General features: G+C 40.8%; 1 protein-coding gene across 14 annotated transcripts in view; it reads right to left on the reverse strand.

The window, feature by feature from the left end:
- The window catches only part of SYNE1 (spectrin repeat containing nuclear envelope protein 1), a 454,201-nt gene that overhangs the window by 362,559 nt on the left and 67,579 nt on the right, over positions 1 to 24,063 (reverse strand). For all 14 annotated transcript variants that reach the window (XM_089922151.1, XM_089922158.1, XM_089922157.1 and 11 more), the window contains exon 3: positions 13,492 to 13,553. In XM_089922151.1, the coding sequence (XP_089778277.1) occupies positions 13,492 to 13,553 (62 nt within the window). The remainder of the gene's footprint in view (positions 1 to 13,491; positions 13,554 to 24,063) is intronic.

Here is a 24,063-nt window from a genome sequence, read left to right on the forward strand (position 1 = left end):
TGCTTCCCGCTAGCTATCTATTTTACATTTGGTGGTGTATATATGTCCACGCCACTCTCTCCCTTTGTCCCAGCTTACCTTTCCCCCTCCCCGTGTCCTCAAGTCCATTCTCTACATCTGCGTCTTTATTCCTGTCCTAATAAATGCATTCTTTATAGATGCCAGTGTGCATTTTCAGGGGAACCTGACTGTATTTAATATAAGATGTTTTATAAACTTTTGATCAATTGATACTGGTAAATGAAGAAAGTAGAAACAGTTGAGTATTACTGATAAACAAACATGAAAGAAAGAAAAGAAAGAAAGAAAGAAAGAAAGAAAGAAAAGAAAAAAAGAAAGAGAAGGAAGAAGGAAGGAAGGAAAGGAAGGAAGGAAGAGAAGGAGGGAGGGAGGGAGGAAAGAAAAAAAAGGAAGAAAGAAAGAAAGTCATTTTTCATGGACAAGTGTATGCCTATATATCCAAAATTATAAAATGTTAATGTACTGAAATTATTTTTAGCATTTTTAACTTTGCATTAATAGGGCAAGCACATGTACATCAATTAAGGAGAAAGAAGCTTTGGGTGTTTGATCAAAATCAGTGATGTGGAAAAGTACAAAGCTACCTTGAAACATTACCAGCATATCATGGCTCCATCAGCAGGTATCTACACATCTGCAAGAATCTTAGAGCCCCTTAGTGATAAATATCACAGGGCTATCAAGGAGCTCTGCAGCATGAAGGGTTTAGTCCTCAGCAAAGGAAAGGGCTGAATCACCCATCTCATTCCAGGACCAACCCAGGTCCTCACTTACCATCATCACTTTTAGTTGCACAACTATTGGGCAGTCTTTTACTAAGTGCTTTTCCCTCTTGGGGAAAGAGCTCTTAAAATATTGTATAATACAAAAATTATAGCATTTTACTTTAAATTACTAAATACATATCCTCGGGTTTAAAATTTGTGATTGCCGGATACCTAGTGATACCAGTAAAACTGAACTGGAAAAGACCTAAAGAAAGAACCCATGGCACAGATAATGCTTTTCTTTACTTGAGACATACACATGGTCAAGCACAGTCAATCTTGCTAAAAATGATGCAAAATCATGGCCTGACATATTCCCCAGACGGCCTCCTGTGCAGTATATAAAGAGGTCTCAGTGCGGAGGCTGGACCTCAAGCTGTATTCCGGGCACCTTGAAACCTGTGTGCACACAATGGCCCCTCATTTCTCAAGCCAGACCAACCACTCCCGCCTCCGTTTTCCAGGTTTCAGGTGGGAGCTATTTCACAGGCTGAGAGACAGGGTATGGGGGAACATCACATCCCAGGACCAGCCTAGAGTGTTCGCATGCTTTTCCAGTTATCTGATGGGCAGGAGCAGCAAGCTAAACAACAGGAACCGAGACGAGAGTGGGAAGGGAAGAGAGGGTGACCAGCAGACGCGGAGCAAGCTACCCCCCAATGGTTGGCAAGGAGCCCGCCACACTAAACTGTCTAAAAATGCCAAAGCAGCTGGACTAGGTCTGTAAAATCATCATCATAACCACTGACAGGAGTCCGTTAAGTTAATTCAACTTCTCGGCTTCCCTGGTGGCACAGTGGTTGACAGTCCGCCTGCCGATGCAGGGGACACGGGTTCGAGCCCCGGTCCGGGAAGATCCCACATGCCGCGTTGTGGCTGGGCCCGTGAGCCATGGCCGCTGAGGCTGCGCGTCTGGAGCCTGTGCTCCGCAACAAGAGAGGCCGCGATAGTCAGGGGCCCACGCACCGCGATGAAGAGTGGCCCCCGCTTGCCACAACTAGAGAAAGCCCTCGCACAGAAACGAAGACCCAACACAGCAAAAATAAATAAATAAATAAACCAGCTCCTTGTACGGTCCAGCCCTACCTCAAAAAAAAAAAAAAAAAAAATTAATTCAACTTCTAAAAGGTTCTGTCATCTTATCCAGAAAATCTAATTAGACATTACCAGTATTTCCAGAAACAAGGTGAAGTAGTTTTTTTTAAAATGTTATGTATGATATGTTTCCCCTTCACTCCCTTTAGAAAAGCATTGCTGTGATTATTTTCCACCTCTGCTTGGCAAAAGTGAGAAGGTAGTTCCCATTCTTTTCTGTTTCCTATGACAGACTGCATAAGCATTTCCATTTCCTTAATTATTTAATTCAATTCAGAATAAATATCCCAAAGGCAATAACCGCCCTCCAGCCCAACTTTAAATCTGCCTGGAAAACTGCTCTTAACAACTTCCACATGATTTTTTTTTTCACTATGTAGTTTAAAAGAAGCACACTCCTCAAGTTACTTGTTTTATTCAGGACAAAGCTGGGGTTATCCTTTACTCCTCTTTTCTACTGATACTCCACAGCTGATCTGTCAACAAATCTTGTTGGCTTTATTTTCAAAATTCACCTAGAATCCAGCCATTTTTCACCACCTCCACTGCTATGACCTCGGTCCAATCCGGCCATCTCTCACCTGGATGACTCAACAATCTCCTACCTTATCTTCCTCCTTCGGCCCATGTCCCTCTTCAGTCTACTCTCGACAGAACAGCTTATTTTCCTTCTCCTCTGTCCATTTCCTCCATTGGGATATAAACACCATAACGCAGGGGTTACTTTTCCTGTTCTGTTCACTGCTACATTCTAGAATCTTGCCAAGCATACAAACAACATTTAAAAATATTTATTGAATGGATGTACGACTAGACAAAATACATTTCTAAAAGAAGGAACTTTGACAAATATTGTCAAAAGTTTTATTAAACCGCATGGACATTGCTATAGCTATGTCTTTGTTATTAATAAATTAATACCTCCTATTAATAAATTAAATGCCATTCATTTTGAAATGATGATTTTCTTTGTAATCTTTTAGTTGCGTATTTGGAAATAACTAATTTATCATTATGCTTGAGATTATCAAACTAGTTTTAGAAAATCAGTTAAAGAATGGTTTCTGGGGTGTATTATTACATTTACTTTTTCCTCTTTGCCTCCTTATCTCCTCATCTTAGTTCATGAATAGTCCCACCAAAGTGTGTACAAGGAAACAGATGGGCTCAAATTTCAATTTCGAAAGCGTTTCCATGTTATCTTTTAGCACCATTGGTGGAAAGACAACTGAAGAAGAATAAAAGCAGCCACCAAAGTGATATTTTATGACTGTGAAGATGTCAAAGTCATTATTAGTTTAAATTATTTAAAAACAAACATGGAAAATCAAAAGTGTTCCTTTTAAAGGAGTATATGAATCTGAGTTGGCCTTAAAACAAAACGTGCTCTTAATAGAGCACATTTGGGTTGAATGATGTGCTCCTCCCCCAAGATACGTGGAAGTTTTAATCCCGGTATCTCAGGATGCGATCTTATTTGGAAACAGGGTCTTTAGAGAAGTAGTCAAGTTTAAATGAGGTCATGATGGGGGGTGTGTGGAGAGGGGGTCCTAATCCAGTGTCCTTACATGAAGGGGAAATTTGGACACAGTCTCAGACAGGCGCAGAGGCAGGGACTAATGGACTAATGCAGCTGCAGACCAAGGAACCTCAGGTACTCCAGGCCTCCAACTGAGGCTAGGAAGAGGCAAAGAAGGATTCTGCCCAGAATCTCAGAGGGAAGCATGGCTGCCTAGTCTCAAGGACTGTGAGATAATAAATTTCTCATTTTATGGCACCCAGTGTATCATACTTTGTAATGGCAGCCCTCGCAAACTAATACAGAATGTAAATAATGTTCAACGGTGCTTTTTTTTTCAGTTCGTCTAAAAAATGAGGAGATGCTTATATTATGCCTGAGGTCACCCAAAAGTCGGTATTTAAAATGTTCAGTGCCTATACTTAATGGCCCCTTAGATCTAAGGCTGGCAGATGGAGAAAGGGCTGTTTATTGCAAATTGAAAGAGAAGCTCCATTTATAGAAACACTAAACAATGGCTATCTCTGACCTATTTTTTTCCCAAAGGACTTAATGCCAAATCATATATTTATTTCAAAGTCAAATATCATAAAGGCTGAATCAAAGGTATTTAAATATAACACTATTCCATTTGACAAATTTAGAGAAAATGTGAAACTATAATTATTTGATAACAGAGTATAACTGATGTTTAATGTTAAGATTACTTATATTATCTTTTTCTAATTAAAAATAAAATTTTAGGGGAAAGATTTTTGGAAAACACGTCTTTAATCTGTCCCCTTTGGGGGTCAAGGTGACACTGTACAATAGCCTACGGATCTTGCATAAAGTTTAGGAATTTGCTAAGATAAATACATTTTTAAATGTGAAAGAACTAACATATTTTTAACTGCTAATTTAAGAAAAATATTCTTCCTAACATAAATTCTTCTGCTTAGAAATGCAGACTATTCTGATAGACCTAAAAAACGTGTAGTCATTAGGTGGGAATCCCCTCAAATTCAAGTCCACCCAACTCTGTCTTCCTCTCTCCCCCATCCCAAACTTAGGCACATCCACACCCATCCTTCCTATTCCCCCTATGGCCTCAGAGATTGGGAGCTGTCTCTCTTCTGGTAAAAACCTCCACCCGTCCTCTTGATTCTCTCCCCACCCTGCCTCTTTAGGAGTCTTGTATCTTAAAATACGCTTGTTTTCCTTCATTTTCACCCTAACCCTCTCTACCAGTTCTTGATCATTCCCTTCCATAGACACACACTTAAGACCACTCTATTGAAACAGCTCTTACCAGATCCCATGTTCTGCTTTAGCTAATACTCTATCTCCTTAACATGTAATATACACTCAGGTCCTAACATCCTCACCTCTCATTTACTTACCAGTTTGCTACAGTCGGGTTTCTGCCAAGACTTGGCCACTCCCAGTGATGGCTAATGACTTCTAATTGCCAAATGAAAAGTGTTCATCTCTACTAAGTCATTTCCCTCTGTGTAACTGAACTTATTAGCTTTCCCCCAAAGTCTCTTGTATTCTCCGTCTCCATGAATGATCCGAATCATCTGTTCAAGGCAGAAATCTAGGAGTCATTCTTGATTCCTTCTCCCCCAGCTTCCAACTGATGGCTCAGTTGTATCGCGTCCATCCCTACCCATTTTTCAATCTATCCACTTTTCTCCATTCCCCCACCACTACTTTAGTCCAAAGGATCCTCACCTCTTATCTGAGTTATTGCAAGTTCACTTCACCTCCAATTTTACTGGTTCCTGCTCTAATTTATGTGAGAGGGGTGTGGGGGAAAATGAGAGGCGGGGGAGGGAGAGAGAGACGAGAGAGAGAGAGGTTGAGAGAGGGGTTGAGCCCAGAGTGATCATTTCATTTTCCTAAGATTCTTTAACGTCTCCGGTGCCCATAACACAACATCCAAACCCTTTTAATGGCTGACCTTTGATCGATTCTCAGTTTCGTCTGTTGCCAACCCATTCCTGGAACCCATATTTTCAGGTATTCTGAGCTTCACTTCCTTTACTGTGCCAGGCTCTTTCTTACCTCTTAACTTTTGAAAACATTAGTTCCTTCACCTACCCAGTCCCAAGACATTTCTCTGGCTCCAGCTTAAATGTTTCTTCCTCTGAAAACCTATTCCGATGCCCTCCTTCAGGTTACTTGTATGGTTGGCTGCGCTTGCCCTGTGCTCCCTGACACCCTGTACTTCTCTGCTCGTGGAATTTACCATACACACTTCTCTGTAATTGCTGTCTCTTCTGCTGGCCTGTCCGTTTCATAATGGCATGGACTATATCTGTTTTTGTTCACCACTGTATCCACAACCCCTAGCACATAATAGGTGCTTGAAAAGTATTTGCTACATGAATAGCTAAATAAACGAAAGAAGCATGGTGTGTATAACACAATGGTTAGTGCCCAAACTTTGGAGTCCTGGGATTGAAATCTGGTTTTACACGTACCTGTTCTATGACCTTGAGCTTATTAATTAACTCGAAGCTTCAGTTTCACAATCTATAAAATGGTGAAAATACTACTTATATTTGATTGCTGTGTTATTTAAATAAAAGATAAAGTTGCTAAGGCACAGTAATCGGCACATGATAAGTTCAGTAGACAGCAGCCCTGCAATTTAAAAACCTCGTCAGCGATCAGCGATGACAGCCAGCACTGAATCAGGACCTAACTTTGAAAAACTCTTACTTGGATCAATATTGGGCTAATTTAAAAACAAATACTCCACCTTCTTTCACTGACAAAGCAAACAGAATAGAAAGAGGCAGGTTTCTTCTTAAAAAGGAAGAAAATTATAGGGTCCATGTTTCAGTATGAAGCCCTCTTCCTGAAAGGAATTATCAGATATATGAAATAAACAGAACCCACTAATTTTTGTTGATGTTATTACATTATATCGACAATTTATGATGTGCAATGTTTTGCATAATTTCAGAAGCGTGAAGACTTCAATTTGACAACAAAGCAAATATTTTTTTAAAACTGATAATTATACTCACAAATTTGAGTAATCTACAGAAAATTCTTGGGGTATTTTTTCCTATTTTTAATATAAATTTTTGTTTTAAGAAAAGCGTATTTTTTGAAAACAGATTGCTCTCTTATTTGCACCCAATGTCTCCATACTACTGTCAGAATATTTATAAAGAATTGTTACAATAGAATAAAATGTCATCAGTAAAAGACTTTGTTTTATTTAATTAGCAGTAAATAGTTTTATTTGCAACTAAGCAAAGCAGCCTACAACAAAAATGAAAATTTCCCATTAAAAACCCTCCCCAAATTTATCTACACAAAGCATCTTTTGCACATCCCCCAATGCACCCAACATTGAATGATCTTAGGACAGAGGATCAATTTTTTTTGCTTCTCAATTCAACATCCCAGCTCTGTAAACCTGCTGCAACTTATTATTAAAGCTATTTTTGGAAACAGTCAATTTCCAAAGAAGATTTTTGAGAAAACAGGTATAATTTTTTTCTTCCAGTTTTATTGATATAATTGACGTATAAAGCTTTCTTTCTAAATAAGGTGTTTATTTTTTTAGTTTGCTTAAAATCTTTAAAGAAGGCATTGCAGTAGCAAGACATAATCACAGAATTTAGGATGAGATGGTTTATCACTCTAGTTTAAATCCACAAAAATTCCCATGACTTGTGCAATAGCTCCAGACAATTGAGATCCGGCAAAATATTTACAACTTGCATTCTAGAAGAAAGTCGAAACTCCTTTTTTCCTGCCAGTTTAGCACCTTCTCCTTTCTTGTTCTCAGAGATAAATAACTTGGCATGTTATATAGCATAAGTAACAGGTGAATTAAGACTAGTATCTGATCACCAGCATAAAAATATTTTTGACATGGGTCACTTCCTTGCCTTTATTGGTAGATGTCAACAGAAAATTGTAGGAAACACACACACAATCAAGGAATAAAATGCATTTTAATTATTTTGAAGGATTTGGTTATTAGATATCTGAAGCCATTCCAAAGCACAGCGCTATGTACAATTGGAACTGAAACACAAACATTTGATATGAAAGAGGAGACAAGCTCATTACTTAACATCATTCTTGGACCAAGGTTTGGAAGAAGTTCTCATGTGCTTCAAGCCAGACCTCCGGATGAACCTGTGGCCTGTTATGGACTGAATGTTTGTGTGTGTCCCCCCCCCCCCCCGCCCCACCAAATCTATATGTTGAAGCCTTAACCCCCAATATGATGGTATTTGGAAGTGGAGCCCTTGGGAGGTAACTGGGTGTAAATGAGGTCATAAATTCCTCACAACGGAATTAGCATGCTATAAGAAGAGGAAGAGAAACCAGAGTTCTTTCTCTCTCTGCCATGTAAGGACTGAAATCAGTCGATACATTGATCTTGAACTTTCCAGCCTCCAGAATTTCAAGAAATAAATGTTCCTTGTTTGAGCCACATAGTCTATGGTATTTTGTTACAGCAGCCCAAGCTGACTAACACTGGGTCTAAGTTGGTTGCATATTTACTGGGAAAAATAAATAAACATAAACAATACACCAAACCAGACTCAATCTGACCCAACAAATTACAGAACACCAGGTCCTTTCAAAGCTGACAGCAATTATGGTTCCATCCTTGGAGCAGACTGTTGTTATAGGACAAACCATTGGCTTTGGTTTTTTAATAAGCAAGAAAGAAGAGGAAAAGTTGGCTCAAGAATCTCCGGAGAGGGGCTTCCCTGGTGGTGCAGTGGTTAAGAATCTGCCTGTCAATGAAGGGGACACGGGTTCGAGCCCTGGTCCGGGAAGATCCCACATGCCGCAGAGCAACTAAGCCCGTGCGCCACAACTACCGGGCCTGCGCTCTAGAGCCCGCAAGTCACAACTACTGAAGCCCGTGCGCCTAGAGCCCATGCTCCACAACAGGAGAAGCCACCGCAATGAGAAGCCCGCACACCGCAACGAAGAGTAGCCCCCGCTCGCCTCAACTAGAGAAAGCCCATGTGCAGCAACAAAGACCCAACACAGCCAAAAATAAATAAATAAATTTAAAAAATAAAAAAAAAAAGAATCTCTGGAGGATAAGGAAAGACCTTGAAGCAGATCAAGTGGCTTCTCTGTGGATTATTTTTCTAGTGAGAAACATTTTGATTCTAAGTATGGCTTTGGGCCTGCTCTATGACTGAAAACCAGGGGCCAGGGGAGATATCCATGTGTTGTTAAAAGGTAAAGAAGAGCTGAAGACCAAATATCTAAGAGGCTGCTTTCACGAGAGACTTAGTGAGATTCTGGGCATAATATATGCTTCTGTGGAGCCCAGGTGATTAAGGTAGGGGTGTGTATGTGTGTGTGTGTGTGTCTGTGCAGGTGCTTGTTGTCTGTGCCTGGGGTGCTAAGTGATGGGCACACTCTAGCATCACACAATGACTTTGGGAGCAAGCCTTCTCACAGAGACAGCAGGAGAAGTGACACAGTGTACTTGTCCAGAGGCCAGATAAAAGATATGAACCTCACCTTGCTTCTGTTGCAAGTAAGGTATTATCGTTCTCAGAAGTAAGTCAGCACACTGCAATGGGGAGGGAAGTGTGTGCTTCCATTTAAATGTGACCTCAAGGAGACTGTGAAGCCCAGGATGTACAGGTTGCATATGTTTTTATAGAGAAAGTGTACAGATAGAAATAGAGATGGGAATGGGGATAAAGATAGGGATGGAGAGATTGAGATACAGATGGAAAGGGAGTTGGGCGGAGGTGTGATGGAGAAGGAGATGGGATGGGAGAGATAGAGACGATACAGGAATGCAAGCAGGGTGAGAGGGAGAATGAGAGAGAAATAGGGCTGGAATAGGAAACTCAAATAGGGATAAAGGCAAGCAGAGGATGGGTACAAGAGAGAGGGAAGAGTAGGGAATCATGGGACCAGCTGCTGAGACAGTCGCAGACATAAACATCCACTCTGTAGCTATCCTAAAACCCTCAACTGTCAAAGCAGGGTAATGTGGTCAGATTTTATTTTCAAAATGTTTTTAACTACAAGTGAGTCAGAAAAGGAAAATGTTTTCCAATGAAGTTGCAGGCTACATTTGGTAAGATACTACGATGTCAGTATAAATAAGTTCCGGATAACAAGCATAGGTATATCACTGTTTCAGTTTTCAAGGCCCAAGAAAGAAAGAATAGCAAGTACAGAGGGGAAAACAAAAGAACAACAACAAAAAAATCCCTATTGCAGTAAGGTTACAATGGAGCAGTTGCAGAGGTAATAATTTTCTGGGTCTTTTGAAATGATACTATCGACGCAAAAATGTGTAAAGTAGGGAAGCCAAGTGGACTTCAGATTCACGTCTGCATTAAAATCTCAGCAGCACCAATGGCCAGGTGTATGAAGAAGAACGCTACAAAGTAACCTGAGTTAAGCACTTAGCACAGTGCCAGACATTAATCGTCTTTTTTCCCCCATGTGACTGATGTTTTTCCTACTCTAACAAAATAAGAAAAGATAAAGAATCTTTGCTGTTGCTGTTTCGTTAAGCCCCTCTGCATGGTACTCGGCACTGTGCTTAGACCTATTAGGATTTACAAAGAACTCCAAGAATTAGCACATGCCTTGAAGACTTTACAATGTTGATGGGAAGGTGAGATATGAAACACTATAAAATCACTTAAGACCTACTGGTGGAGGGTGGGGATAAACTGGGTGATTGGGATTGACATATACACACTATTATATGTAGAATAGATAATTAATAAGCACAGGGAACTCTACTCCATACTCTGTTATGATCTATATGGGAAAAGAATCTTCAAAAAAGTGTATGTATGTATATGTATAACTGATTCACTTTGCTGTACAGTAGAAACTAACACAACATTGTAAATCAACTATATTCCCCCCCCCATAAAAAAGAATGCAGTGGTAAATCCAAATGCAATGACTCAAGAGTAAAAAAAAAAAAAAAAACAATTTCTTTCTCATTAAAAAAAAAACAAACTAGGGACTTCCCTGGTGGTCCAGTGGTTAAGAATCCACCTTCCAATGCAGGGGACGCGGGTTCAATCCCTGGTCTGGAAACTAAGATCCCACATGCTGCGGGGCAACTAAGCTCACACGCCACAACAAAGAGCTCACACGCCACAACAAAGAGCCCGCACGCTGCAATGAAAGATCCCACATGCCGCAACAAAGATCCCGCGTGCCACAACTAAGACCCGACACAGCCAAATAAATAAATAAATAAAATACTTTAAAAAAAAATAAAAATAAAGAAACTAGCTATCTTCTACTAGCATAGGCAAATACTCATAGACCCACAGACCACACATACACAAAATACATGAAATCTCTAATCTCTAGCATATTTTTAAATTAAAATACTCTGAGCACATTAAAAAAAAAAAAGACATGCTGAACTTTTCCACCTGTGCTGCAGGTTCTGGAGAAGTGCTGAGATTCTGATTCTACCAAACCTGAGGCAGGAACAGCAGAGAAGGCAGGGGGATGGTGCTGGGGAAGGAGTGCAGGGGAAACCGCTAACATTCTGGAGCCTTTGCTCAGTGTTTCACATGTGGTCAGAAATGACTTCATGAATGAGGGACGTATGTGCTACACATTAAGGGCAGGACTTGTATATTTAGACGGGAAATAGCAGGAGTGAGGTCACAAAGCAGGACTAAAAAAAAAAAAGAACATAAAAGGGTACACCCCCTTCCAATACCCAGTTATCACATAAATATGTAAAGTAACTTGAAACAATGATAAAATGGTGATAAAAACAGATTAGAAAACAAATTCTTGGCATATAATCCTTCGACAAAGGCCCTTTGTATACTGTGTGCCATGGCACACATTCCAATTTTAGCTTCTTTTTAAGAATTCAGAACACAGATAAGTGTGTCCCAGGAATTCTGCTTTAAAATCTTCTGCAAAGATATTCAACCCTATTAAAAAATATAAAAATAACTATAAACTATTTTCACCAGATTGGAAAATACTGTTAAAGAGGATTAATAGTATAAGGAAATGGGCATTCTCATAAGCTCTTGGTATATATTAAAGTTATAAACATGTATACTTGTGGACTATCTACCCACTTCTAGAAATTTATCCTAAGAAAAATAATCAGACAAATGTACAGATATATATGCCCAAGGACTTTCACTGTGACATTTTATATAATATTAACCAACTGGAAACTAATTATATAACCACTGATAGACAACTGGCTAATTATGATTTATAAAGAATTTTATTATATTTATAATGACAAAGTATTAGTCAGCCATTAAAATGATTATATGGCTCTGTATCTAATCACATGGGGTGATGTGCAGATGTGCTGGGTGAATAGAGGCATACAGAATAAAAGTGAATACAGAATAAGTGGCCTATAGCCACTTATGTGAAATTGTGTATGCCAGCATGTAGAAAAATGGTGATCAATATGTCAGTGATGGTTATATCAGGACTGTGGAATTTAAGGCGATTTTTACTTTCATTAAACTTTCTAAGAAGTTTATTATCAAAACAATTTACAATTAGCACGTAACCTTTTTATGATATGAAAAAATAATAACTCTATTTTCATTTTGGAAAAAAAAGAACTGTCCTCAAACGATGACAATTCTGGAGTATAAGTAGTGGCTGTGGCCAGATGGCACCAGCCAAAGCTTGAGAAAATGAGCCCCAAGGGCATTCAGTGCCTTGTCACAGGGCAGATTCTGGGTGCAGCCACTGGGCCAGAAAGCTCCCATTTTACCGAGTGGCTTTTGGAGAGATTATAGGAAAGATAATCCCATTTTATCCTGTATCTAGACACATTATTCTTTTTTTTTTTTTTTTTTTTCAGGCTGCGTTGGGTCTTCGTTGCTGTGTGGGCTTTCTCTAGTTGCAGCGAGCGGGGGCTACTCTTCATTGAGGTGCGCAGGCTTCTCACTGGGGTGGCTTCTCTTGTTGCGGAGCACGGGCTCTAGGTGTGCGGGCTTCAGTAGTGGCAGCACGCAGGCTCAGTAGTTGTGGTACACGGGCTCTAGAGCGCAGGCTCAGTAGTTGTGGTGCATGGGCTTAGTTGCTCCACGGCATGTGGGATTTTCCCGGACCAGGGATCGAACCCGTGTCCCCTGCATTGGCAGGCGAATTCTTAACCACTGCGCCATGAGGGAAGCCCTAGACATTAATCTAGTCTTCTCTTTTTGCTGGATTTTGAGCTTCCCAAGGCCTGGGAAAGTGTCTTACTAGCTTTCTTCCTGTCTCCAAAGCCTATCATAGACACACAGTAAGCAGTCCATTTGTACAATGGGACTGAAATAAGTTGCCATGCTTTGTTTGCTTCTGAACTATGAAAAGAGGCTTTGGAGGAGTCCCCAGTCAAAAACTGCTCATAGGATTATGCCTTGCACACTTTAGGCACTGCTCTCGACAAAGATCCTCTAACTGAATGCAGACAATTGTCCTGTCATCTGCGTTTATTTTTACAAATGCAATGTTTTTTGGTTCACATATTTTTTCATCAGCATTATAAGAGATTAATTTTTTTATAATGTAGCTACATGGAAATTTGTTTTATGTTAGTATTTATGTTCAAAGTCATTACAGTGTATGGATAGCCAGTCACCTGATACAATCTAAGGTCAGTATGGATAATCTCAGACTGCTTAGCCTTTGCAGTGTCCTGCCACGATGGTTACTCTTCTATAAGAACACCTGAAAGGGGAGCCCAGACACGATCTCCTTAGATAAAATTCTTTGCTCAGGCAAGACTACTCATTGCTTTTTTCTGCTCCAAATAGAAACAAACACAAACAAAACTCCACCATGAATTCTCCTTCTGATATGACACACATCAGTACAGAAGAAACAACTGAATGAAATATTTCATCAAGATTCATGGAATTGACATGAAGTAACTGCTTTCGACTCTGGTTATCTGTTAATTTTCTTTGAAAACATGTTAGCAGATGCCACAATTAAACTGATAGGTGCCAACATTACTGACTAGTAATAGTGACAACAGCCACAGCAGCATTACTTTAAACTGTGCGTTTAATGATGTATTGGCTCAAACTAAGTTAACATAGAACTCTGGGTAGTTTCCTTTACCTTGGCCAGATGAGAGTTGATCCATTTTGTAAAAGTACGTTTTTGTACTATCTCTTGCTCATCTAGAAGAAAAAAAATTATCTGGTTAGATAACATGTCATGAAGTTGTATCATGAAAAAAATTCATAGTTACACAACTCTAGAAATGATTATTATATTATTTTATCTTATAATTCATTTTACCAATTATTGTCTTGAAGGAAGAGCCAGTAAAACTTCAGATATATTAGGCAAGTCAATTATTTATTTAAAAATTATCAGCAAATGCTTTAAAATTTGCAATATGTTAGCCCTATGTTTATCTTCATTCATTTATTGAAAGTTCACTGAATAATTAAACCTCAATAAATCTGTTTTTTAAAAAGTTCACTTGGGACCAACTAAGTGCCAAGTTTTACGCGTGGTGCAACGGGATGCAGAGAGATGAAGAGGACACAGTCTCTACCATGATATATCTAAAGGTAAATATCTAGAAGACAACATAAGCAGTACGCTCTTTGACATCGGTCTTAGTAATACCCATCAAACTAAAAAGCTTTTGCACAGTAAAGGGAACTATCAGCAAAATGAGAAGGCTGCCTACTGAATGGGAGAAGATATTTGCAAAAGATGTACCTGATAAGAGGTTAATATCCAAAATATACAAAGAACTCACGTGACTCAACATCAAAAAAAATAACAACCCAATTGAAAAATGGGCAGAGGATCTGAATAGACATTTTTCCAAAGAAGACACGCACATGGCCAACAGGTATATGAAAAGATGCTCAGCATCACTAACCATCAGGGAAATGCAAATCAAACCACAATGAGATATCGTCTCACACTTATTAGATGGCTATTATCAAAAAGACAACAAGTAACAAGCGCTAGAGAAAATAACAAGGATGTAGAGAAAAGGAAACCCTTATGCACTATTGGAGGGAATGTAAACTGGTGCACCAAGTGTGGAAAACAGTATAGAGATTCCTCAAAAAATTTAAAAATGGAACTACCATATGATCCAGCAACTCCACTCCGGGGTATTTAGAAAACAAAAACACTAATTAGAAAAGATATATGCATCCCTATGTTCGCTGCAGCGTTATTTACAATAGCCAAGAAGATATGGAAGCAATCTAAGTGCCCATCAACAGATCAATGGATAAAGAACAAAGAACATGATGTGGTGTGTGTGTGTGTGTATATATATATATATATATATATATATGTACATATATATGAAATGGAATATTACTCAGCCATTAAAAAAACAAGTGAAAGCTTGCCATTTGCAACAACATGGATGGACCCAGAGGATATTATGCTAGGTGAAATCAGTCAGAAAGAAAAAGACAAATACTGTACGACTTCACTTATATGTGAAATCCAAAAAAATCCCAAAAAAATGAACAAACATAAAAAAGAGAAACAGAGTCATAGATACAGAGAACAAGCAGGCAGCTGCTGGGAGGGTTTGAGGGGAGGAGAGAAGCAGGTGAGGGAGATTAAGAGGTACAAACTTCCAGTTACAAAATGAGGCACAGGTATTAAATGTACAGTTCGGGGACTATAGTTAATAACTATGTAATACCTTTGTAGGGTGACAGATGGCAACTAGTCTTATGGTGATCATTTTGAAATGCATAGAAACAGTGGATCACTGTGTTGTGTAACAGGAACTAACACAGTGTTTAGGTCAATTACACTTCAAAAACAGACAAAGTCGCAGAAAAAGATATCAGACTTATGGTTAGCAGAGGTGGGATGTGGGGAGGGGGAACTGGATGAAGCTGGTCGAAAGGTGCGAACTTCCAGTTACAAGAGAAGTATTAGGGATTTATTATACATGATAAATACAATCAACGCTGCTGTGTGTTATATATGAAAATGGTTAAGAGAGTAAATCCTAAGAGTTCTCATCACAAGGAAAACAATTTTTTTCTATTTCTTTAATTTTGTGTCTACAGAGATGAGGGATGTTCACTAAACTGTTTGCGATAGTCACTTCATGATTATGTAAGTCAAATCATTATGCTGTACACCTTAAACTTATACAGTGCTGCATGTCAATTATGCCTCAATAAAACTGTAAGAAAAAAAGTAGCAAAGTCAAAAAATTATAATAAAGGTAAATATTTAGAGGTGGAGAGAGACAAGAAAGGGCACATGTGTAGTGGAGGGTTATAGAGTAATGCAACAAGATAGAGGCATTACAGGAATTTCACCAGAGGAGCAGTGTAGTGAACACACTATAATAGGGTAACCTCCCCAAATTCCCACCTCCTGGAGTCCACACCTTTGTGTGGGCAACTGCAACCAGAACTTGTGAATTCCTTCTAATCAACAGAACACAGCAACGGGTGATGTGATGCCACACCCATGAACATGCTACTTTACGTAAGATTCCTTCTGAGCTGACTGGAGTGACAGGTTCTCCTGCTGGCTTAAAGAAGCAAACAGCCACACTGTGAACAGTCCATGGAGAGGGCCCCGGAGCAGAGAACTGCAGGCTGCCTCTGGAAGTTGGGGGCAGCCTCCGGCCAAGAGTCAGGAAGAAGGCCTGTCATACACAAGGAAATGAATTCCGCTAACAACCTGAATGAGTTCAAAAGTGGATTCTTCCCTCATTCAGCCTCCGGATGAGAATGCCGCCCAGCTGACACCTTGATTGTGGACTTGTGAGACCCTGAGCAGAGGGCACAGGTAGCTGCATGGACTACCACACAAATTGTGGACTACCCACAAATGTTTGGAGATAATAAACGAACGTTGTTTTAAACTGCTAAGTTTGGTAATTTGTTATGCAATAAGGTAAAACTAATATACAAAGAAAAAAACGTTGGCTTCAGGAAGGCTTTATTTTTTTAATATGTATCTTCATTGGAGTATAATTGCTTTACCTTGTTGTGTTAGTTTCTGCTGTACGACAAAGTGAATCAGCTCTATGTATACATATATCCCCATATCCCCTCCCTCGTGTCTCCCTCCCACCCTCCCTATCCCACCCCTCTAGGTGGTCACAAAGCACTGAGCTCATCTCCCTGTGCTATACAGCAGCTTCCCACTAGCTATCTATTTTACATTTGGTAGTGTATATATGTCAGTGTTACTCTCCCACTTCGTCCCAGTTTCCCCTTCCCCCGCTGTGTCCTCAAGTCCATTCTCTACATCTGCATCTTTATTCCTGCCCTGCCACTAAGTGCATCAGTACGGTTTTTTTACATTCCGTATATGTGCGTTAGCATATGGTATTTTTCTCTTTCTGACTTACTTCACTCTGTATGACAGACTCTAGGTCCATCCACCTCACTACAAATAACTCAATTTAGTTCCTTTTCATGGCTGAGTAATATTCCATTGTATATATGTGCCACATCTTCTTTATCCATTCATCTGTTGTTGGACATTTAGGATGTTTCCATGACCTGGCTATTGTAAATAGTGCTGCAATGAACATTGTGGTATATGTATGTTTTTGAATTATGGTTTTCTCAGGGTATATGCCCAGGAGTGGGATTGCTGGGTCATATGGTAGTTCTATGTTTAGTTTTTTAAGGAACCTCCATACTGTTCTCCATAGTGGCTGTATCAATTTACATTCCCACCAACAGTGCAGGAGGGTTCCCTTTTCTCCACACCTTCTCCAGCATGTATTGTTTGTAGATTTTGTGATGACGGCCGTGCTGACCGGTGTGAGGTGCCAGCTCACTGTGGTTTGGTTTGCATGGCTACAACGGGCTGCGGTGTGTGATGCAGGTGGAGAGCCAGCTCCTGGGCCCCCGCACCTCCGAGTTCACCACCGCCTTCGCGGGCCGCCTCGCGTCCACCCTCATCTCCAAGGCGGGGTGGGAGCTGGGGGAGAGCCTGGACCAGATTTTCCATGCCATCCTCAGCTAGACGCAGCAGGCAGAGACGCTCAGCGGCACGCGGTCCCTGATCACGGTGTTCGCCCACATGGTACACAATCAGCTGGAGCCCCTCCTGGAGCTCCTGTGCAGCCTCCTGGGGTCCAGAGGCAAGCCCGCCCTGGAGTTCGCGACGGCCGGGTAGACCAGCCGGCAGCACCTGTTCTACGGGCAGTACGAGTACAAAGCCAGCTCTGCGGCGCTGCGTAAGCTGCTCCAGCACGGCATCCACGCAGATGACAAGCGGCTACAGGACATCCGCGTGAAGGGGGAGGAGATCTACGGCCTGGACGAGGGCACCCGCACCTGCTCCAAGTCGGCCAAGAACCCTGAGCGCTGGACCAACATTCCTCTGCTGGTCAAGACCCTGAAGCTGATCATCAAAGAGCTGTCCAACGTCATGGAGGCCAAGGCCGCCAGCCAGGCCGCCCTGCAGAGCGGAGCCAAGATGACTCCAGTGACATGCGGGAGGAACAGGAGGACTACAACGAGGAGGACGGCTTAACCCTTGTCTGATATTCTCGCCACACGTAAATACGAAGAGCGTTACTACAGGGACGATGAGGAAGGCGACCCTGACTCCGTGGAGGACCCTCTCTAACAGACAGATCTGCAGGCGCACCTCACACACTTCCTCTGCCAGTTCGCTCACAACTCTGCTATGTGGTATTCTCAGGCCACCTCAACAATAATGACAGGCAGGTTCTGCAGACCACTGGCGTTTGAAAAGGGCCTCCTCTGGCCTGCCACACACCGTTTTGCAACAAAGTGAGCAGAAGGAAAGAAATCGTAAAGATCAGAGCAGAACTAAATGAAAAAGAAGGAAGGCAACAACAGCAAAGATCAATAAAAGCAAAAGCTGGTTCTTTGAGAAGATAAACAAAATTGATAAACCATTAGCCAGACTCATCAAGAAAAGAAGGGAGAAGACTCAAATCAACAGAATTAGAAATGAAAAAGAAGTAACAACTGACACTGTAGAAACACAAAGGATCATGAGACACTACTACAAGCAACTCTATGCCAATAAAATGGACAACCTGGAAGAAATGGACACATTCTTAGAAAAGTCTAACCTTCTGAGACTGAACCAGGAAGAAATAGAAAATATGAACAGACCAATCACAAGCCCTGAAATTGAGACTGTGATGAAAAATCTTCCAACAAACAAAAGCCCAGGACCAGATGGCTTCACAGGAGAATTCTATCAAACATTTAGAGAAGAGCTAACACCTATCCTTTTCACACTCTTCCAAAATATAGCAGAGGGAGGAACACTCCCCAACTCATTCTACGAGGCCACCATCACCCTGATACCAAAACCAGACAAGGATGTCACAAAGAAAGAAAACTACAGGCCAATATCACTGACGAACACAGATGCAGAAATCCTCAACAAAATACTAGCAAACAGAATCCAACAGAACATTAAAAGGATCATACATCATGATCAAGTGGGGTTTATCCCAGGAATGAAGGACTTAATTAGAGATATAAAGAGATGAAGGCCAGAGAGAGGGGCCAATGTAACACCTTTCAAGGAAAGGGTGAATTCTGCTCTTTCCACCAACATCTACTGTGTGCCAACTGTTGGCTGTAAACCAGATGTTGTGAGGATGAAAGATGAACAAGATATCATTTCAATTCCTCACCCTTTGAAAAGGTAATGCTCAAAGAAACATAATTTCAGCTTTCTAAAAAAGGACCGTTTGGCTAAAGTCTAAACATTAAAGTTCTAGACAGGTAGAGCTGGAGCTGAGCTCTCCTGAGCTTTGGTTCAGAATCCTGGACTGCCTACTAGAATATAAGCCCCATGAGGACAGTAACTTGTTTCCCAATGCCTGCAAATATTACAAATAAATCCTGTTGAATGAGTAAATGAATAAAATAAACAACAAAGCCTTTAAATTTAGAGAAAATTTGGATATATCCATAAAATTTAAAGAACGCCATTATTTCTAATGCACATTAAACATGCACTTTTTTTCTTTGCGGTACGCGGGCCTCTCAGTGCCGTGGCCTCTCCCGTTGCGGAGCACAGGCTCCGGATGCTCAGGCTCAGCGGCCATGGCTCACGGGCCCAGCCGCTCCGCGGCATGTGGGATCTTCCCGGACCGGGGCACGAACCCGTGTCCCCTACATCGCATCGGCAGGCGGACTCTCAACAACTGCGCCACCAGGGAAGCCCCTAAACATGCACTTTTAACTTTCAAGTAATGACCAGAAACAAACCCAGGTGGCCTTGGGATCAGATGGGGAAGGAGGCTGAAGGACACAAAGAAGACTGTTAGCAGAGGCTGAAAGAACAGTGAGGAAACTGCTAGCTGGGACTGGAGGGAGAGCTACACATATTTTATGCGTTATATATTCTGTCATTGGTAGTAACTTGAACTTTTGCAACTGGCTAGGGAGATTTCCCTGCAGAAAGCTGTCAACCGGCTTCTTTCAGCTGCACATTTTATGGTACTGGAAGAAAGGGAGATGAACCAAAGAAGGAACTATTTATAGTTTGCGAACAGAATTTAGAGGAAACATAGGAGACCTTTGATATGGCACATCAGAAAATATAATGGTTAGTCATTGTCAGTCTGCCCTGGAAGAAGATTTGCAAAGTAAAAAATAGCTTCAGGACAACAATCAATCAAGACTGTGACTGTAAGAACCATTGTTAAGAACTCAGAAAGATTTAAGGCAGTGTTTGTTTGTTTGTTTAATTAATTTATTAATTTATTAATTTATTTTTTCAGTGTTTGGTTGATGTGCTCAGGCAGACAAACCATCTTCTAAGAATCTTAAGGGCACTGCCCACTGCAGCCTCACATGTGCTCCAAAGCTGATTTCAGACTTTGGGTTTGGGGGGCCACAGAATGAACTCCAAGCAGATTTTTAGGAAGCCAACAAACCTGTTAAGCCAAAATGCCACCGGTCTGCACTGAAGGGACAGGACAGCTCAAAACGAAGAGAAGACTGGAACCGCAGCTTTATATGGCTCAGACTATCAGCCACAAATATGAGCCACTTCTTATCAAAAAGACAGGGGGCTTCCCTGGTGGTGCAGTGGTTGAGAGTCCGCCTGCCGATGCAGGAGACACGGGTTCATGCCCCGGTCCGGGAAGATCCCACATGCGGCGGAGCGGCTGGGCCCGTGAGCCATGGCCGCTGAGCCTGCACGTCCAGAGCCTGTGCTCCGCAACGGGAGAGGCCACAACAGTGAAAGGCCCGCATATGGCAAAAAAAAAAAAAAAAAAAAGACAGGGAATGACCCTTGCGCTTGAATTAAAGGAGGGGGCCACGGGTGCCTGGCTGGACTTCAGAATGACTTCAGAACACGATTGCCATATCCTTTCCATTCTTCCCTTCTTCGGACAGAAGCATCCATTGCTTCTGTCCGAAGCACAGAATGGGCCTTCCCCGTCTCATCACTGCATGTTGGATGAATGGGGAGCAGTAACTTCTCTGTTTAGTTTCCAGGTCTGGGGACTGACAGAAATTACACCCCAGGGGCCTCCTCTGTATCTGGACCAGATGCAGATCACATGAGACTGGAGGTGGAGCTTGATCACATAACTGGATGAGACTTTTGATGTCTTGAGAGGGAATGAGTGTATTTTGATGTAGAAAGAATATAAAGCACAGTGATCAGAGGACAGATATTAAATTATGGACAAAAAATCCTCCAGCCCCAGCAGGCATTCTCCTTTGCAACGTGACTCTGCCCTTCCTCGCCCCAAGGGCAGAACTGATTTCCCCTCTCCTTGAATTTGATCTTGCGTTGTATTTGCTTTGATCAATAATGCAGCAGAAATGACTTTATATCGTCTGCTTCTGGGCCTTAAGAACTCTTACAGTTTCTATTTTAGCTGTCTTGGATCCCTGTCCTAAATTCACCAAGCAAGGAAAGCAGTCTCTATTGGAGGAGGGTCCATGTGGAGAAGAATTGAGATGCCCTATCCAATAGGCAGAACCAACGGCCAAACACGTGGGTGAGGTCATCCTGAACCTTCTAGTTTGGCCAACGCTGCAGATGAACACAAACCAGGTGAAGCCCGCAAACTGAGACTCATCTAAGGCTTCAGAGTTGATGCATCTGTTACTCCTCCCTCCCGCATCCCCATACATACCTGATTACAAATTCCTCCAGGAAAAGAGCATTTTCCCCATCATTGTATCCCTAGAAATGAACCCATTGCCTGGAACATTGCCTTCTATATGTGTTCCTCAGAAAACCATCCATGTTTCACTATGAACTAACCAGCCAACCCACAGGTTATGAGAAATGATGAATTATGATTGTTTTACCTACAAAGTTTTGAAGTGGTTTGTTACACAGAAAAGGCTAACTAAACAAAGGCATTTACTTGTGTGACAGATACACACGTGCACGTGTGCACGTGCACAAACACACACACACACACACACACACCTCCTTCACTCTGTCTTCTATAAAAGAAAGATTCTAGGCTTGCTTGATTGGGTCTACCTTCTGGGTCTTTGGTGTTCTGATCAGATGAGCAATGGAGAGAAAAGTGGCAAGGAACAAGGGCATCTGAAGTTACTCTGCACAAGTTCAGCACAGACTAATGGGAGAGGACAGAGAAGGAGAGGAGGGGAGAAGATCAAGAGCCAGTGGAAGAGTGAGATTGAGGAAAAAGATGAGAAAAGGGAATTTTTAAGGATTTTTGCCTGTATTGAGTGCTCCAATTACTGCTTCAATTTTTTTCAAGCACACGTCAGTAAAGACAGTGCTCCTAAGATCTTTGGAAGTGGAGTTGTATTTCTTTTGTATGTAAAACCAGTGACTAGATAAAAAGAGCCCACTTTCATTAAAGTTACATTTGTAAAATTTAGTACCATCTCACTTTAAATCTAAGGCACAAGGGATGAGAAGAATATAATTATCTCAGTTCCTAAATTAGAAATTTCTCAACCTCAACCCTATTGACAGTTTGGGCAGGATAATTATTTGTCATATTATGAGAGGCTGTCCCATGCATTATAGGACATTTGGCAGCATCCCTTGCCTTTACTCATGAGTTGCCAGTTTGAAAGTGGCAGCTTTGACATTAAAGTCAAAGTCTGTCTGACTTCAGAGTCTCTCTTAGACTTGACCTGGGTACTTGGCAATGTACTTGGATCACAGGCTTGGAGCACCTTGGATGTTTTCCTCTTTCTGTGGCTCTTTAAGATGTGTCATTATGACTATCAAAAATGTCTCCAGACATTGTCAAAACCCTGCTGGGGAAGAATCATCCCAGTTGAGAATGAACTATGTCCTCTGTATCTATGTGTAACAATAGGAATGAAGTGGTATGAACATCTTAAAAATTTATATCTGTTTCAATTGAATTATTATTGCCCAATTAACTACTCCAAAACATCACTATCATAGTGGGTTATTCCCACTGTTTGTATATTTATTTAGACAAAAATTTACCCGAGATATATTAATTTAAGAAGTGTCAAAATGCAGTAAGTCAAGGACATTTGCTGAAAGATGACATGATTTTTCCAATATGAATAAAATATCCTATGATGTCTGAGATACTGTCATTTAAATCTGGGAAATTTGGTCTTACGTGATAGGGAGTGGGTGGGAGAGGAGAGGGTGTGTAAATCCTGTCAACATGTTTGGTTTATTTAACTATTCTAAACCTTCTAAATTTTTTTTTTTCGGAAATGTATAAAACAAAACAAAAGATAGTCTTTCAGCTCCAGTTGGCTATTGTTAGTTAAAAATATAGTCTGAACCATTCATTGTAACATTTTAATTTTATCACTGTTAGGCAAGGAAAAGCAAACAGCATATGTCAGTCAGCAAATTACAAGAAAATTTAAATATTTAGAGAATTTTCATATATTTGTTTGGGAGGCAGTTAAATATGGGTGGTTTTCTAAGGACACATAGATCAGACAACGTTCCAGGCAGTGGGTCAGTCTCTAGGGAAACAATGATGGAGGAAATGCTTTCTTACCATGAGGAATTTTAATTAGGTATGTATGGGGGTGTGGGAGAAAGAAGGTAATACATACATCAGCCTTGAACCTTTAAATAGGCCTCAATTTCATACATTTTTAGTAAAAATCATTTGGTGAAAAAAAAACTCACCTAAATTGAGAAGAGCCTGTTTATAATCTTTCTTTACCCCACTTAATGTTAAAATTCGTACTTTTCTTTGCAGAAATAGTAATGTCTCTGATTACAAAGACACAGTCTCTGATTGGGGGTGATACATACTATGTGGCAGGCCCACCATATTATATTTCTAAAGTCCAAACGGTCCTGAATTTGAAAACAAAGCTTAGACTTCTGCATAAAGGATTGTGTGTACAATACAGAAAAACAATGATAGACATGTGCCCTACAGAGGAGTAATAATCATAATAAAGAGAAGATAAGCATAAATATAATGAGGGTGAAAGCAGCAGAGCTCATTATGGCCATTCATACGGTGGCTTCCTGCAATATCTTCTAGCTCTAAATAAAGACAATAAATTTGAATAGTTTCTCCAGAACTTTGGTAGTTTTTTTTGTCACTTTTTTCTTTCTCTATTTGTGGGTATAAACATTGCAAAAGAAAATAATCACATGGTGAATTCATAAAAACACCTTATCTTTTTACAACACTTGAATTTACTCTCGTTTCCGTGTATACTTCTCATTTGATTCACACAAGTAGCCTGGCTG

Source organism: Delphinapterus leucas, chromosome 12 (genome assembly GCF_059928025.1).
Source record: "Delphinapterus leucas isolate spDelLeu-1000000601 "Yukka" chromosome 12, BTC_Dleu_Yukka2, whole genome shotgun sequence".
Lineage (NCBI taxonomy): Eukaryota > Metazoa > Chordata > Mammalia > Artiodactyla > Monodontidae > Delphinapterus > Delphinapterus leucas.